Genomic DNA, 18127 nt, shown 5'->3' with positions numbered 1-18127 from the left:
CACAAAAAGCTGCTCAACCACCATAAATCTTTTATCAACACTAAAAACGGCTTTTTTCTGCTCAAAATTTCAATCAGCATGATCAGGTAGATATCCAAAGTGATTTTATAACTATGGTAGATTTAAAAAAAGATAGGCATTTTAGATTGTTACTTTAAATACTGTTTCTTTTATCTCTGCAAATCAAATCTTGATTCTAGAATCAATTTTTTTTTTTAACTTTAATTAGTTCTTTGTCAAATAAAATCAGATAATGCTTTCACATGTTTATTTCCACAGGTCTGTTTTATTTCAATTTTATTTTATTACATTTCAATTTTTATATTAATATTTTAAATTAATTTATCAGTTTTTTTTAATATTTCATTTTCCTAACTATTCTTATTCACCTCTTTCTAATCCTCATTTCTATACTATTTTCTTTGTTAAGTTATTAGTGCCCATATCATTAGTTTCCATATCAGTGACTTTTGCTTTGCTTTTCTCCATTTCCTCCAACTACTATGTTTCACATATTTTTTTCAATCTATTCCTGTCTTTCCATACACTAAAATATTCCCAATGAAAGATAACTACACACTTTTTTGGTGTCACAATGATCTGCTAGATACAGGACATTACTGAAAATCACTTAACTAACTTTCACAGTTTATACTTCCTACTAATACAAGATACAGGCTCATCAATACTTTTGTAAAAATAAGTTGGTATACAACTTTTTTTTAAACCACAGACAGTTCAAAAAAGCAGTATTGATTATACTGTTACTTGAATGATGGTAAAAATTAGATAAATATATTTTATTGACTCAGCTTCACAGATCAATAATTTATACTATGTTTGAAACAATTTTAAAATTTATTTAGCAGTAAACAGTATTTCTGTAAAACTGTTGTGGTAAAAAACAGTACTTAATATGTCTGCACGTATTTGTCAAAATGTAAATTCTGTATGGTATTTTTACCCCTCTTGCTACACTGTAAAGTAACATGCGAGTTAAGGATTTAAATTACCAGTCAAGTCCTGGGAATTTTTGACAGCAACTAGTTGCAAACATGAATATCTGTTTGTCGGAAGCTGGAGAGGCAGAACTGAAGCAGGTGTGAGCACTCTTGGTGTGATCTGTTTATTGACGAGACTTCTTTGGGAAGATGAGTTTGGTGCAACGAATCTAAACCGACTCTGTGGCATTGTACTCTGTGTAGATGATTTTAACATGGTCTGAAAATATATAAAAATACAATTGTTGAAAATCTGAAAATCCTCTCATATCACCGAAAGTTAATAATGGGCAAAAATGAACAAAAATCTTCATCACACACTTCAAATTGCACTTAAATATTTAGCTTTCTACACTGAGAAATGCTTTATAGAATTTATATAATAAATTTATTCCTTACATAACAATTTAAAAAATAACGTACAAAAGCTCCAGGTTTGAGCACGACACTTTTTAGTGGGTTTGGCACCAAAAATTGTTTGGGTGTAAACAATTCTGCCTGAGATGTTGTAGATTGATGAGCAATAATTATTTTAGAACTATTCACTGCATTATCAGCAGGAGCAATTTTCTGAAGAGGCCTTGGCACAGACACTGGGATAATCGCATTCTTTGAAGGGGAAAGCATGTATACTACCTAGAAAAATAGTTGTGAATATTTATAAAATTTTCTTGAAATAAAACATAGTACAACAACAAATTAATTTATAAAGGTTTTAGAATACAGGAAAATACTTAATAATTACATTATTAATAAAAAACCTACAAACTGACTGTTAACAGAAAAATTTATTAAATAAGTTTACATCTTTCAACAGATATAAATTTTATATTGTTTTTTCTTTTGGAAACCAGGCAGGCATCTTAATCTTATGAATAAAAATATAACACATAACTCTTAAACAAAGTAATAATTTATATATATCAACAAACAAGGTTACAGCACACAATCTTGCTTCCTTTGCTTATCATCTCTTATAAACCTCAGAAGTATGGTTACAGTGTTACTATGCAACCTCATTAAGTTAAACCACATTTTAACATAGATGATATAGAACTGTCAAGAAGAGTAGAAATGTAAAATGCTAACATATCTAATGATGCTTCATAATGTTTAGCTTCTCACTGCTAATAATGGGAATAATTCCACAATAAACCAAACATATTTGTTGCAATACAAGTTTATCTTTAAGACTTTTTATGAGATGTCCTTGTCATGGAAATGGCACAAATGTGGTTTGGAAAAGTTTCTAAATATTTTGAGAAGAACATGTATTAGGAAAGTGTCAGGTTGAAAAAAAAGTACATTTTCAAATAATCATTTATGTACCTTTGAAATATTAAATTTCTTAATATAATAATGACATACTTTTAAATTTATATACATGTAAATACTTAGAATGAAACTTGCAGTTGAGATAGTTAGAACAAAATTCAACTAATCTTATCAAAACAAGTTCATTATTGTGCCAGTGACACACACTAGATAAGAAAATTAAAAAATCTGTCAAGAACACGTAAAGAGCATAATTTTCCAGTATAACATCTTTTTTTCAGTTGTTTTCTGAGCATGGTTAAGAAAACACTGGGATTCTTTATGAACATAAGAAATTGGAGTTGAATGATATTGCTAACATCACAGAAGCTATAGCAAATACCCAAAGAACCAATAAACAAGATATTTTTGACTTTATACTAAACTACAAAATAAATCAATAAATAATCCCAGCATATTATTCAAAACAAGATCTACCCTAATCCTCATAAGGATCTCAAGGAATTGCACAAAATCCTAATACAATTTTCATGCAAAAAGCATCTTAAACTGTAATGATTCAGTTCGAATAACACTAAATACTGATTGTTAAAAGCTGTACATATATAAAAATGCACATAAAAAGTATGCACATTAGATTTACAATGAAAATATAATTCATTGCTATTATTCTCTTGTCAGCCTACAACAAAAATCACTTGATGTATTGAACCCAAACCTTTTGTAGAATACTAGATAAGGTACTGTAATATCATAGGGATATTGAAAAATCAATTTCTTTCTTCCATATTTTACACAAGTTAATTAAAAAACATCACAATTCTTGAATAAATAATATTATCACTACCTCATGAAATTAGCTTTTTCTTACAAATATATATTATTCCTTTAAAAATCTTAAGTATAGAGTGAAACAAGAATTACGTGACAACAACAGATGATCATCAGATTACTAATATGTAGATACTCAATGTTTTTGTATATTATACAATCATCATCTTTAAGGAACCAATCCCTATATTATGTATAAAATAAAAAAGTTAAAAAAAAATCAATACATAATTTTATTACTCACATTCGCAGGACAATTACTTTAAAAGACAAATGTTTATTCAAAGCAATGTTTTAGACATTCACATTTTATTTGAAAAAGCTGCTTTTCTACTGGTAAAATTTTGTACAAGTTTAATGGGAGTTGTATCAGTCTAAATATATATTTATCCATTGCTATGCATAAATATACATATATTGAATTTAGTTACACATCTAATTCACAGCATTGGATTTATAGATCCCTGTCACCAAGTGGCCCTGGCTAAAAGGTCCACTGATATAATGTTTTGTCTGAATGCCACCAAGTTGTTTCTTTTCTTCTCATCACCTCCTCTCCAACTATGCATCAAGAACGTTGCCATCACCAACACTGTTGCCAATAGTCCTGAACTTCACCTAGCCTGTGCATCCACTGGACATGTTTCATGGCAGACACTCAACTGACCATTCAGTTAGCAAATTCTAGTCATTAAACTTCACGAAACTTCTGGCATATTCACGTGTGGGGTGAAGGGGATATTTATATCCCTAACCACCCCAGTTTAAAAGAGTGAAAAACTTTCCTTAAAACTAAATATCTGCCATGGTATTTTGTTTATTTAGTGACAAAGAAACTATAAATGCTCATTATATTCTCAAACAAATCCTCAGCTGCAGCTTAACATTTTGATCCTGGACTAGTGAAATTAAATATTCAATACCTAGGGTAAATCATCATAAACCATATCAGCTAGCTATAATATCTAGTAATCCTTTGCCTATAGTTGAGAATTAAAAAAAAAGCCAGCAAACAAGATAAATACAAAATTAGGAATTTAGAAACCTGCAAACAGGGATTGTAAAAAATGTAAGGAAATAAAGCTGAAGATAATATAGATATTATTTACTCATACTACTAATATTTTTAGTTTTATAAATAAACTTTAAATATGTACATTAACATTTTCTAAATCTGAAAATACATTTCCAATAGATATTCACATGTCACACAAATGCTTTCTTCCTTGTGCATCTGGCTTAGGAAATTTGCATGCCCTAACCTTGAAGCAACTCCCACCAAAATTCTTGTGCAACATGAACTGCATTGGTGCATGATGCTATCATCTTGCAACAAAAGCCCTCTACAAACATGAGATTGCCACAATCTCCATAAACAGCAACTTAAACTCATAACAACAACATTCTCTGATGCACCTGAGTATGTAAGGCAGGTGAGAATATATTCAAAGATGAGTATCTATCAGATATATATTTTCAGGTTAGAAATATGTTAACCTCATAGATAACAATCCCATGGTGATAGGTGGTGGAGCCAGTGCAAACATTAACCTTGATTATTTCCAAAGAAAGTGGTCATAAAGAAGCTCATGTGATGTGATACCCAACAGCAAGAGTCCAAAAGAGGTGCACCTGTGGGAGGTCATATCTTGTCTTGATCATAATGTACTTTTTGCTTGTAACACACAAGGGAAAAGGGGAATGATCCTCAAGTGTGGCAGAAATAAGCAGAATGAGAACATGACCATCTAAACAATTGCATACAAGTGGTTGGTAAACAAAAATGAGTTACGTGATTGGATGTTATCAAACCATAACGTGTGTGCATCTTAACTGTACCAAATGTACTTTAAATGAAAGAGGAGGAGAGATTACTTATGTGTTATGTTTCTACACAGTGTGTGCTCACTGTAACTACTTAACAGGTTCTGGCTGAAGGAGGAAGACATATTAGTTTTGTGGTATGTTTTTCATGAGGTGAACTACTCTACACTCAGAGTGTCACTACTGCATCATTTATCACTATACAGTGCTAAGCCAAACCTTTGAAGATTCTTCATGGTCCACTAAAACATCAGCTAGGAACTGGTAAGTGGTAAGGGTCTCCCATGCTGTACTTGAAGAAAATGAGGTGTGTGGAGAAAAATTTGCACAGAGAAGTTTTCATTTCCCCATGAAACCACCAGCCAGAATAGTCTTTTAAAGGAGACAGAGAAAGAGGCAACCACAAAATCATGATTTTCATGCATAAGCCAAAGAGGTGCGCAGAACACACTCAGATGCTGCTTTGGAACTGGTACTGTCAAGATCAGAAAAAATGAGTTAGTAGGTATACCAAAAGGGTACCTCAAGTGGTCTTGCAGACTGAACCAGGATGGATGGTTTGAGCACTTTCTGCAAAAGGTAACAACCACCTTGTGAAATTCTAATAAACATAAAGGGGAACAGAAAAAGAAAATGTACTTACTCTTCATGAAGAAAGTGATTTGAATAGTGTATAGCAACTGATGGAAGTCCAAATCCAACTGGAGACAAAACAGCCACATGGTGTTAATGACACAACAATGACAAAAAACAAATATGTGGGGAGTCATCCACCTGCCCACCAGTACAAACATGAAGCATTTGCCAACATGAAAAGTTGATAGAACCATTCAGTATGAGTAGGAGAAGATGGATTCCAGGGTATAAACTGATGATGACATGAATACTGAAAGGGAAAAGTGTATGATAGGTATCATTTCACAGCCTATCTGTCTCCAGAAAGTTGTATAGGTTAGAGGATGAAGGATGAGATATAGAGAGAAAGAGTGGTCTCCTTTCCAAGCAGCAAAAGTTTTAGGAAATAAAGACCAGTTTAGGTAAAAGAAAATATGATAGGAAGAAGAAACTATTAGAAGAAATGGTTATGTAAATGTTTGACCACAAGCATGAAGGAAGAGGAAGTAAGTTTGGAAAGAAATGTAGTAAAAAGAGCAAGAAGGCAATAGCTTTAACAAATCATGTGACAGCATGCAAAACTACAATAAAATCCCAGTCTGCTACAGAAATCAGGTGAGGGCTGCAATGAAGAAAGAGCAAAAAAAACAGTAAATAACACAAAGGAAAGGAAAAACATCTAGTGGTACTGGTAAAGTCAAAATGTAATGGATAATGCTGCCCAATAACTATTAACAGTGATAACTGACAGAACAAGGTTAAACAACTAATTAAAAAAGGCAAAAAGTTGGATAACAGTGGGACAACCAAGAGAAGAACAGATACAAGTGGACCAACAACAAGAGACATGCCAATGACAGACTAGAAAATCAAAAGATGACAGGAATATGACAACAAAAATAATACACAACTGGATAGTTTGATTTGTCAGGTGATGGACTAAACAAATCCCACATGAGAAGATGAAGAAACAATATCCTCTAATGAAACAGAGATGAGTGAGCATAAACAGAGAATAGAGAGTGGGCAGAAGAAGGAGAAATTTGGATGTTAACCAAGCAAAGGAAACCAAGGTTCAGCTAGTCATAGGCATCACTAATAGGACCCAACAAGAAATGTTGCATATCAAAGTGAGGAGACAAAGATAACATGCATAAAAAAAAGATTAAACCAGTCCTGTCTGAGAGCACTGACAACCAGAGCTAATGGATGAGGAACCAGAGACCAGGACAAAATAAGCTTGGAGTATAGAGGGTTAGCAAAGCAATTTATAAATGGTATGCCTAACTAAAAGCAAATCTCAAAGAATAACTTAAGGGTGTACAGACCACTAGGTTGGTAAAATGTTATATGGTCAAAACAGATGGTCCACTACCAGGTTCATGACAGACAATGAGGAAAAAAAACACTGCAAATGAGCCCAGAAGAGTAGATCAATTGCCCAAAAGAAAAGGGTCCTGGAATGGGTACCCCCTTTTGATAGTTGATGTAAAAAACAACTGTGGAATTTTCACAGTGGATCATAACCTAGTCATAAACCAGTAGGAGCTGGAAATGAAAACATGCCCAATGTACAGCAAAAAGTCTGAGCACTCTGATACAGAATGAAGGCTTATCTTATATCTAAATGCCAAAGTAATGTTATCATTGAGGAAAGCACCCCAACCTGAAGGCAGCATCAATGAAGAGATGGAAATCCAACATCGGATGTTGGTAAGGAACTTCCAAAGTGTTACTGACACAATCCAGCCATCATAACAATTCCTCAAGTAGATAAGGAGGAATCTATTGGTATGCAAGGTCTACTAGGGAAAGTACTTGTGCACCTCTAAAGAAATAACAGGTTCTAAGGAAGCCAAAGTACCTAAAAGCAAAAGAACCTCATGCAAATTTTGGTGACCAAACACTCCATAACTCAAGTGAAGAGGAAAAGACTGAGCTCAGCTGAGAAAGGAGTTGAAGATGATCAGATGTACCAAATTGTGAGTAAGTGTGGGAAAGGACTTGGTTACCTTGACAAGCCTCTCCAACCAAGTAGCCTTCTGCAGAAGAGGAGGATGCCTTCTGGGAATGGGTTAAGTAGACCCAAACGTTCTTGAAGAATTTCATTCTAATCTCAGTCCCAGACCATGAAGCAAAGGTCCTCATAACTCAATTCATAGCATAAGGAGCTGATTTTATGCCAAAAGGAAGAGTACAGAACTGAAAGAAATGATTCTAATGGATGAATAATATAAATCTTTTGGAAAAAGGGGCTATTAGGATGAGGAGGAAAGCATTTAAAATAAAGTTTAGTCATTCATAGCCCAGGTGAAAAAGACCACCAAACAACCTAGATTTGATACAACCTCCTCATGAGCCTGAAAATAGACAGACTTGGAAGAAGGAAAAAATGATCCAGGAAGTGGAAAGAAAGTCGAGAAGACGTGAAAAGACAGAACATGGGTGAGAACTAGAAAAACCAATCTTTCAGTAGAAAACTGTGACCAATGTTTGATAAAATGAGACAGACAAGTCCTTAACAAACAGGATAGTCATTGACAAGACATGAGAAAAATATATTGGCAGGCAGTGGGGGACACAGAGAAGGAAGGTGAAACAGAATTGTGAAGGGTAAACTAATCAGGTCAAAGAACATGAGTTGAAAAATAAGTTATGAGAGGTGAGAAACTACAGAAAATAATGAGGACTGGTGCCAGAGTGCCTCTGCATGAATCAGAAAAAACATCAGACATTATGGCAAGAACGAGAACCTGTACCAGAAATGGTACAGGCCATAGTGGAGAAAAAGAATGAAATGAACTTCCCATGCAAACTCATCTGGGAATGGAAGTAATAAAGAAGGGTGATGAGAAAAAGACAAAGATGTAAAAATTGAGCAATGATGAGTAAAACAAAGGGTTTTGCTCCCAACCAAGTAATAGACTCCAATAATTGAAGATCTTAAAAGGAAAAAAATGACAAAACTAGGACATAAGAATCAGAAAGATTAAGAGAATGAGGCATATGGTAACAGTTAAAAAGTTGTTCAAAAAAGGTGTTAGAATAAATCCAAATATCAGTTGCAAGAGGAATGAACGAATAATCATGAAGATTAGCATAATGTAGCAAACAACATGAATAATCACAAAGCACAGGTGAAACAAAGAAACATACCCAAGAGATCAAATTGTGGAAATAATGCTGAGAGGCTGAGGGCTTTTTCTGATCAACAGGAAGGTACCCTCAAATTGAGAGGAAGGAGTGTTGAAAGACTAGATTGGAACAAAAGGCTTAGTATGCATAACATATCTCAATTTACTGCACAAGGACCATGACCCCCTTCCCCAATGCTATAATACAGATATGGACTGGGTATGTAGTATCATCACTTACACAAAACAAAGTCAATGTTACTTGAGAATTAATTACAATAAAGCTGTAAATACAAAAGCCAAAGTATCAGAAAAAAAAATTGTTGATGAATACAAGGACCATCAATTTGAAGTCAGACAAACTGAACACAAACAATTTCTCACCTGCTTTTTTGGCCTGTTTTAAGCTGTTTGAAGAACCTGAGTAGATAAAAGTAGAGGATTTTTGCTTGGTTAGAGGAAGATAAAATTTCTGTGTAAAGAAGTGAGTTATCTCAGAAGCATTAGTTTTACTCAAGACTAATTACATAAAATGCATGTAAATTAAATGGACAAAAGACACTACTTAAGTACACTCAGTTCCTTAATTGCAAAGTTAATAAGTGTAAACTGTTTCTCACCTGCTTATTTGAACTATTTTGAACAGTTTGAAGAACCTGAGTAGAAAAACAAGTGGATTTTTGCTTTGCTAGAGGAATCATTTTGGCAGGACTTCCACTCAACAACACAGTTTGAGAAGATGTTGGGTGGCATTGGCTTGATGGAACTAACCTTTCTGTTGGAATCCCTAGGTTTATTTCCTTTTCTGCTAATGCACCTGTCTTCTGAACTGACCCAATCCTGCTTAGAAAATCTTTGCTAATCACTTTTACACTTTCACTATTGGAACTTAATTGTTTTACTTTACTAATGGACTGCATACTTAAACCCAGAGATTGTGTAAAGACAATCTTAACATTGGAATTACTCAGTGGTGTTGAATTAACATTTTGATCAGTTGTTCCAAAGCTCTCTGTGAAATTTACTGAAGAACTATCATCAGATAATGTTGCAATACTATTGAGAGGTCTTTGGACAAAAATATCTTTCTGCTTGCTAGATAAAGTAGACATACTCTTCTTTTCACCAGGAACCGTAACTGCTTTTGCCATGATACATGTACTATTGTGTTCTTATTAGAAATCACTCTTGCATCACTCTGTTGAATAGATATTTTAATAATACGCAAGTTGCTGTTGTCAATATTTCCTGCATTTGATAATTCAATAATCATTACAGTTTCTAAGACAGTTAAGTACATCAATCATTTAGTAAGTTACTTTCTCTTTTCTTTTTATTGAATACTATAGAGCTAAAAACAAAACTCAACTCCAGAAGAAAATGTTCATTATGTGGAATGCCCAATTCCTGACATCATCTGGGATTTGCTATCTGAAATATAAAATATAAGGGTTTATATACAAGTAATATACATAATATACAATTTATGTGTTACTACATGTTGCCTCACATACCTAGTCTTGGGATCTTTCAATTTAGTAATATTGAGAGTAAAGTCCATTATGATAAAAAAAATGCCATAACACAGCTTTACCTTATTATTGTTCAGACTAAGCTATAATAAATTTTTATATTACTTCAAAACTTTATGTTTTCTTTGTTCAATATGGACCCTAACCAGATATAGTATAAAAGTAACAGACCACAGTACACACACTTAACAGAAGATTATCCAAGTTAAATGCATTACAGTTTTGTTTTTTTAAAAAAAAAAGATACATTTGGATACAGTTTCAAATTTTGTTTAAAAAATGGTTGAAATAGATAACAGAAAATAGAATAACATGGAAGAATCAGTAAACCAAAAGACACACAAGGTATCATAAATGGGTACTGTGAATAACTAAAGCAAGAAGAGAAATTTCTTTGGTCATTTTACAAAACTGTCTGCCTTAATTGAAAAGTAAAGTGCAAGTATCATTATCAAAACATTTCTTAAGTACACTGATAAAAGAGCAAATTATGTACTATAGCACAAGCATTTGCCTGGAAACTATTTACAACCTAAACAATGAGAAAACATAGAAAGTCTCCACAGCAAAGTATGCATAGTTTTTAAGAGTAATTCTAAGTCATCCATCTAAAAACCATAACAGATGAGATACTGAATAGAAGACTATCTGTGAAATAACATGAACAAACATAAATATTCTACAAATTCAATAAAAACTATGGCTATAGATTTTAAAACATCTAATAATGATAAATATATATTACAAAAGCCAGTAAAAGTGTTCACACTTCAAAAAAAAAAAAAAAAAAAGATAATTCAAATAGCTGAGCCCAACAAATTTACTTCCATCAGCAAAAAGAACCAGGTAAAACCCACTTACTTAAACTTACCACATATGCATTAGTAATCATAAGCTGTGTAGGTGGTGATAAAGTGTAACCAAAATATGTTAAAACCCTGAAGAACAATTAACATCTAACTGTTAATAAAGACAAAAATAAAAATCCAGAAATGTTAAAGCTTTTAAAAGGTAAACCTTTCTTCATCAAGCTCCCCAATTAAGAAAGTTCTACACCTTCTGAAAACACTAGGATTATAAGGTTTCTTATTTTTGTTTGATATTTTTGAATCTCTGTCTTCCTAACATTGTAAGTGTTAGTGAAGATGTTTACAGGAATCCAACTTACAAAGAAAGAGACATTTAGATGAAGTAAAACACTTATAGTACATTCAAAATTTTAAAAGGGAAGTCTGCAGTATATTAGCATATTGAACATAGCATTTCTTTTCCTTTTCTACTTGACAAGTTAACATGTCTTGTTTACCAAAAGTGTTCAGATTTTTTATGTTTTGGACAGATTTTATTAGCGTAGTTTAACTCAAAGCCTTTAGTCATTTCCTCATTAGTACAACAACCTCTTTCTCACAGAAGAAACTGCTTGCATATACATAGTTGAAATACACAAATATAAGAACTAGTCAATCATTTATGAGTCTTGTGATACCTTAAAAACATATCCTCCCTGTATACTTTCGAGTTGGTATTCCCACACAAGTCATGAACCATTGTACTCTTTCAGACAAGACAGTGAATTTGGTAATCTCATTCTGTGACAGAAAGTACTATCCATTGTATAGTGCACTCATCAACTTTGATAATTTTATTATTATTTTAAAAAATATTATATTACACTTTCTTTATACAGTACAAGTCTTATTGTTTTTTTCAATTCAATCAGGTTTATTCTCCTATCTGAATGGGAAATCAGCATATATAATTGATAATACTGAAAGTAAACCTCATGACTGAGAAAATTAGATGTTTTTCAATGAATGTTACTAACATTTATGAATATTTACTAAGAAGGTGAACTATCCATACATAGAATTAAGCAAACCAACACATAGCACAGAAGTTTAAGGCTCATAACACTGATAAAGTATACAAATAACTCGTGTTTCATAGTATTTAGTGCCACGAGGAAAAAACAGAAATATTGCTAAAATAACAATAAATATTTCCACTAAAAATAAGTCTGTGTGATAAAGACATGATTTGCAAAAATAAGCTTGTTGAAAAAAATAATCAAAATTAACAGTCACATAAAGTGAACCCATACAAAAAAAGAATATTTGAATACATGTTCAACATTTTAACCAAGCAACAACTAACATTTCAGAGTTACCTGTATCATGAAAAAAATTGAAACCACAAAGTACATGGATTTTGGGGGGAGAGCAGAAGCTTACTATTCTAAGAAAAACAGATTAACAAAATAAAATTAAAAATGCCACACAAGAAGAATATATCAAGAAAAATAAAACTGATTCTACACATACAACTAATGTAGAGAAATGAATTAGTTACCCAAGGGTTTTGTGAGAAAACAGGAAGGACTTCAGAAGTGTTCCACAGTTATTCAAAATACCCACAGGTGTGATTAAGGGTGATGTAAAAATAGATCCAGTGAAAAATCTGAAGACTAATAAACTGAGAGTTGGATATTAAGATGCACAGAAAAGGAATTTTAAGAAAAGTAGTTTAAGTTTTAACATAAACACTATGTCACTTAAATGTGCAGAAACAGCTCCATGGGAAGAATCTTGTGTAACTATAATAGCTTATAAACCAGGATGTTTGCATATGCATCTTTATGTATGTATGTATTATGAAATGGTACTGAAAAAGATGTCCAAAGCATCAAGGTTAATATAAAAACTGATCTACAGTGTGTCTACATAAAATAAAACATTTCCTAAATTACACAGATCACCTCAGTTGAATCCCTATAATGTAACTCTTAGAAAGTCAGAATTCACACACTGTATCAATTGGTGTTTAGCATTTAGTCTGAGGTCAAATTACGATTGTGTAATAATGAGTTTGATATAAAAAATATTATAGATAGCTTTTCTTAGTTCAAAAATATGTCTTATGCAAACAGGAAAAACAAATTACCCTACCAATAATGAAGGGTACTCAAGATAAATGACATTTAGATACAACTTAAACACCTGTTTATTCAAATAACATTTTGTACTACAGTATTAGTGGTTTAAACAAAATGCTCCTGATAACAGAACTATTAATAAAAATATAATAAAGAATACAGAATGCACTATACCACATAACAACATATAAAGTGGAGGTCAGCCTCAAAAGTAGAGCTTGAAACTACAGTGCTACCTTGCTGGACCTATGAATATATGCACTTCTTTCAGAATCACAGAACTGAGATATAAAAATAATCATTCAGAATGCTTTAAATAGATACAGTCAGGAAAGTTTTGGTTCTTGTTTCAGCACCAGACAAATTCAAATATTGTTGAAACAGGAAACTAGTGGCATAAAAAGAAAGCTTCTTAATGGCATGTTAGTTACCATCAAAAACAAAACAAAAACCACTAAAATATGTACAAAGCAACCTACACTTCAATGCACATTGCAAGCAGTATAAAAAATATAAAATAATGCCATATAAAACATTTAAGATAAATCAGGAAATCTTGGTTCCACTTTGTTAGAACAATATGAAGGGAAGAATATTTTACAAAAATGTTTGCCTACTTCTTTAGTTTACTCTAACCACCAAAAAAAAAAAAAAAAAACTAAAAGAAAACCAGATCTTCTCCAACAGTGATTGGGGGGTTGCATAACTTCCAGAACAGCATTTCCATTGACAATCCACAGCATATACAAGCTTGATGTAAAGAAAATAAACACTTAGAAACAATAAAACAAAACCTTCCTGCCCACAGATAACTTTCTTTTTTGCATAAGTTGAGATATTCTGTTGAAAACTTAGCTGAAAATAGCAGCTATATTTATCTTCATGGCAACTCTCAATGTAGAAACAAGATCCTTCTTCTGTCCCAAAGATGAGGGACGAAGGTAACAATGAGGTTAAAAGAAGCCAATTCAATTACTTTAACTCTCAAACATCTGGTACGGTCAAGGTGTGCATATCACAACCTTTTATTGAGCTGAATTCAAAATTTAAGTAAACTTCATTATAAATGTAAGTTAAACTTGACATCAAAACATAAGTCATAATTCAAATTTGAATACAGTTTTAATTTCAAAAGAAAATATTCAAACAAATTCTCTACCATCTTTCTCAGGTATTACATAATACTCATTTGCTCCAAGCTTCCCATTTTAAATTTTCTTACTATCCCTCTAAGATCTTTTGAATCTGGCATAAATTACACTAATAGTACATATTTCTCAAATATAATGTAAACTTAGGGTCTCAAATGCTTGATTTACTTGCCACACCACCCTATTACATTCAGTTTTTCTGAAATTTGCAAATGGATTAATTACAAGAACAGAATATTTTAATTTATTAATTCCTTATATGGTTAGCTTGTTTTTTAATCATTTAGCCTAGTTTCAAACTGCAAAAATCACTTCAACCATGTAATGGAATTACTTCAACTCACTGAAAGCTATCTCAGAAAGTAAATTAGTCATTTTAGAAAGTAATATTTTCTATACATATTAATATTTTGTTCTCATATGCATATTTCAAATAAATAAGCTATTTCATGTACTACTACCACTACTACTACATAAAGTAGTGGAGTTTCAGAGACAACAGAAGCAAAAAAGAAACGAGGTATTTGCACTAAATTTTTAAAATTTATTAAATTTTTTAAATTATTATTAAAAAAGATGTTATTGCAATGTGAAAATTAAATTTGTTATTAGATTAAATAAAGAAACTTAAACAAAATACTCATTGCATACAATCACTATGCAAGTGACTTGATCATTTGTTTATACAAAGCTGTCTCAACAACAGCTTTTCCCATACTCTGAGATAGTCTAAAGTATAGCTGTAAAGCAGTAGGCAAACAGTAATTTTGACCTTAGCAATGGCTGTAAGAATAAATATTCTGTTATAATGTGCAGTCAGTCTAGGAAGAAAAAGTAGTAATTTAGATTTACTTTGAATTTTCCAACCTTTTTTTTTTAATCTATGTTATTGATTTTGCTATAGTTAGTGTTAGGATGGAGAAAAAGATTTTGATGTTCTAGTTGATCAGTCTCTTAACCTACCCAAACAATGCACAGTTGCTAGTGGTAGGGCAACTAGAATTTTACAATGTAAATATAAAACCAATAAATATCAGTTATATGTTAGTTCACAGTTGAAGTACTATGTTCAGTCTTTAGCTCCTTACCAAAGGAAGAACACTGAACGGACGAAAATGGTTCACAGGAGGAGCTACTACGATGATACCTAGGATAGTTGATTGGCATTTATTGGAACAAAGCAAATAAGCTATCCAACCCCAAACAACTGGTTAAAAAATGTAAAAGGAAAATTATTGCAAAAATAATCATAGTTAAAATGAAACAATGACCAATTTGGATAAAAGATCTAAATAGAATTAAAAAAGCCAATAGCTCATAAAAAGCTAAAAACACAAACAAGTTGGACAGTGTCACCATTGCCAATCACACTGATTAACATCAGGGGTAAACTCACAGAATAAAACAGTTTAAAATAACTGATTTCACCAGTGGATCAGTCCCAGGTTAAAAAAACCTTGACCAATGAGTAGCCTAGTTAGAACAATTTCCCTTCAATCTTTACGAAAATAAAACGATAAAAGTACAACAGAAGGTTTGATTTGCAAAAGCATGTTACGATGTTGCTTACTCCATATCAAATGCCAAGCCTTCAATATAGGACTGTAGTCCATATACAGGATAAGCACATCTTTCACAATACCAGAACAGTTGGACTTTGCCATGGTGTCAGCAAGCTCATTCCTGCAAATACTGACTTTGCCAGGTATCAAGAAAATTGGATAGGGATAGATGAAAAATGGACCAGTCATTTATAATTATTGAAGAGAACAGAGTAAAAACATATGCTTAGTGATTCCAGGGCCAGTAGATAGCTAAGACAGTTAGAGTAAATTGTACTATCTGTGTATTGCAAAACTTCTATGAGATTCAGAACAAGAGTAATAGTATACAACTCAGTAATGAACAAACAACTGTAGAGAGAATTCTGTGAGCAACCCTGGAGTCACAATAAACCATGGCAGATCTCACAGAATCACCTGATTTCAAAGAATCCATATAAACTGGAATGGAATAATGGTTCAAAAGATGTTCAACACAGAGAAAATGGGACTTCCAATTGAAAGTATTCACCTTGACTCAAAGAAAGGTCACAGGTGAGGACAGTAAGAAACCACAGCAGGATGGGCTGATCAGAAGAGACAGCAACATCATCCAGCAACACACTCAATTCAGCCAGCTACACCTGGATAAAAGACCAAAGGGAAGAATGGCAAACTATCTATTTCAAGAAAACGTAATTCACTGAAAAAAGAAGACACAACTCCAAGTAGGATGCAGTGGAAAGAATCAAAGTTTAATGGCATACTTTTAAAGTTACAAACAGCAAGGTGAAAAAGAATTTTATGGGATTCAGAGTACAAACTCTAGCCTGTAAAAATGGAGAAAGCCCCTGAGCAGAATTAAGGTCCCAAATGGTGAATAAGGTCCAGCATCTTCAAGGCCGAGGTCCTAACAGAATCATAAAACAGAGACCCGTAATCCAGTATTGAGCAAATGAGGGCATGACAGATCCTGAGCAATGAACATTGAACTGCTCCCTAAGAGGTGGAAGAGAGGATACAGAGGATATTCTGTGCTCTCATACACTTGACACATAGCTCCCTGATGTGAGGTGAGGAATAAAAGTCTGCTTACTGTCAAAGACTGAAGAACTTTATCTCATGGATCACAAGAAGAGCATCACCAGGACAGAGCTCGGGATCACAGTATATATCCCATTTGTGGCAAAAGTGCATGTAAAAGGTCCACCTCAACAAGCAATTAAGGGCAGTATGATGACTAACATGAGATGTGATAGTCGTTGACATAGAGCTCATTTCTAACAGTAGGAGGAAGTTGTGTAGTGATAGCATTAATCTTGATAATAAAAAGTGTGACACTCAAGATACAGCCATTAGGAACAAGTTTCTATGGAAAAGAATGAGAAAGTGTCAAATTCATACAGACTTTGAACTGCCTGTCCAGTAAAAAGTTCTGGTTGAAAATGGGTAAATGGCAACATAACCCATACCTCCATACAAAATGCCATACCTCTATGTAGTGTCAACAGCATTCTTAAGGTCAAGGAACATGAAATAAGATGTTACCTCTTGAGAAAGACTTCCTTGATTAACATTTCAATTTGAATCAGGTAGTCCATGATGGAGCACTGTTGACAGACCCCACTCTAGGTGGGCAAGAGAAGGTGGTTTAATTCAAGGAACCAAAAGAGGAGCACTACCCATCCTCTCAAAGATCTTACAAAGATAGTTAGTCAAAGAAATTGGATGATAGTCAGAAAGTATCTTGGAAACTTTCTCAGGTTTAGAGAAAGAGAGGACAATACCCCAGGGCCAAGTATCATCAAAACATTCTCCTGCCAGATCCAGGCAAAAACAACCAGAAGAATAGCAAGAGTTGCAGGTGGGAGAGATGGCACAGCATCTCATAGTAAACATCATCAGATCCTACCAATATACTGCCAGGACAATGAAGAGCTGGCTTGAGAACCAATGTAAAGCTGTGATTATAAGGACGATCAGTCTGAAAAGAAAGAGTTGATAGCTCTGCCCAGGACTCGATAGTCAAGAAGGTGGGAAAAGAAACAAAAGTGCTAGATGCATAAGATACAAGAATTCAAAGTAGTATTTGTAGTAACTGCAATGGGTATATTTCCCAGTAGCCTTCAAATTCAAGTTTTTTGTGGTAGATATTTCCATCAAGATGTCCCCAAAATGTAGCTCCTTAACTGACTTAGGAGAGCCAGCATACCCCTCTAATTCCTTCTGAATAAAAAGGGAGACATATGCCCTAAAGGTTGTCTAACAAATAATGTAGTATAATAAAAATC

The 18127-nt window shown here is 33.1% G+C and overlaps 1 protein-coding gene across 8 annotated transcripts in view; it reads right to left on the bottom strand.

The window, feature by feature from the left end:
- The window catches only part of LOC143246274 (protein lin-54 homolog), a 62277-nt gene that overhangs the window by 28654 nt on the left and 15496 nt on the right, over nt 1-18127 (bottom strand). For 6 of the 8 annotated variants that reach the window (XM_076492728.1, XM_076492733.1, XM_076492732.1 and 3 more), the window contains exons 2-4: nt 9301-10111; nt 1425-1637; nt 1014-1221 (exon numbers count right to left, since the gene is read on the bottom strand). In XM_076492728.1, coding sequence (XP_076348843.1) covers nt 1014-1221; nt 1425-1637; nt 9301-9831 — 952 coding nt within the window. In that variant the 5' untranslated portion in view covers nt 9832-10111. The remainder of the gene's footprint in view (nt 1-1013; nt 1222-1424; nt 1638-9300; nt 10112-18127) is intronic. The other 2 variants (XM_076492734.1, XM_076492736.1) reach the window with 1 other exon arrangement.

The sequence above is a fragment of the Tachypleus tridentatus genome, chromosome 3, assembly GCF_004210375.1.
Source record: "Tachypleus tridentatus isolate NWPU-2018 chromosome 3, ASM421037v1, whole genome shotgun sequence".
Lineage (NCBI taxonomy): Eukaryota > Metazoa > Arthropoda > Merostomata > Xiphosura > Limulidae > Tachypleus > Tachypleus tridentatus.
The sequence above is the reverse complement of the archived record's forward strand: the minus strand, read 5'-3'. Positions and strand labels throughout refer to the sequence as shown.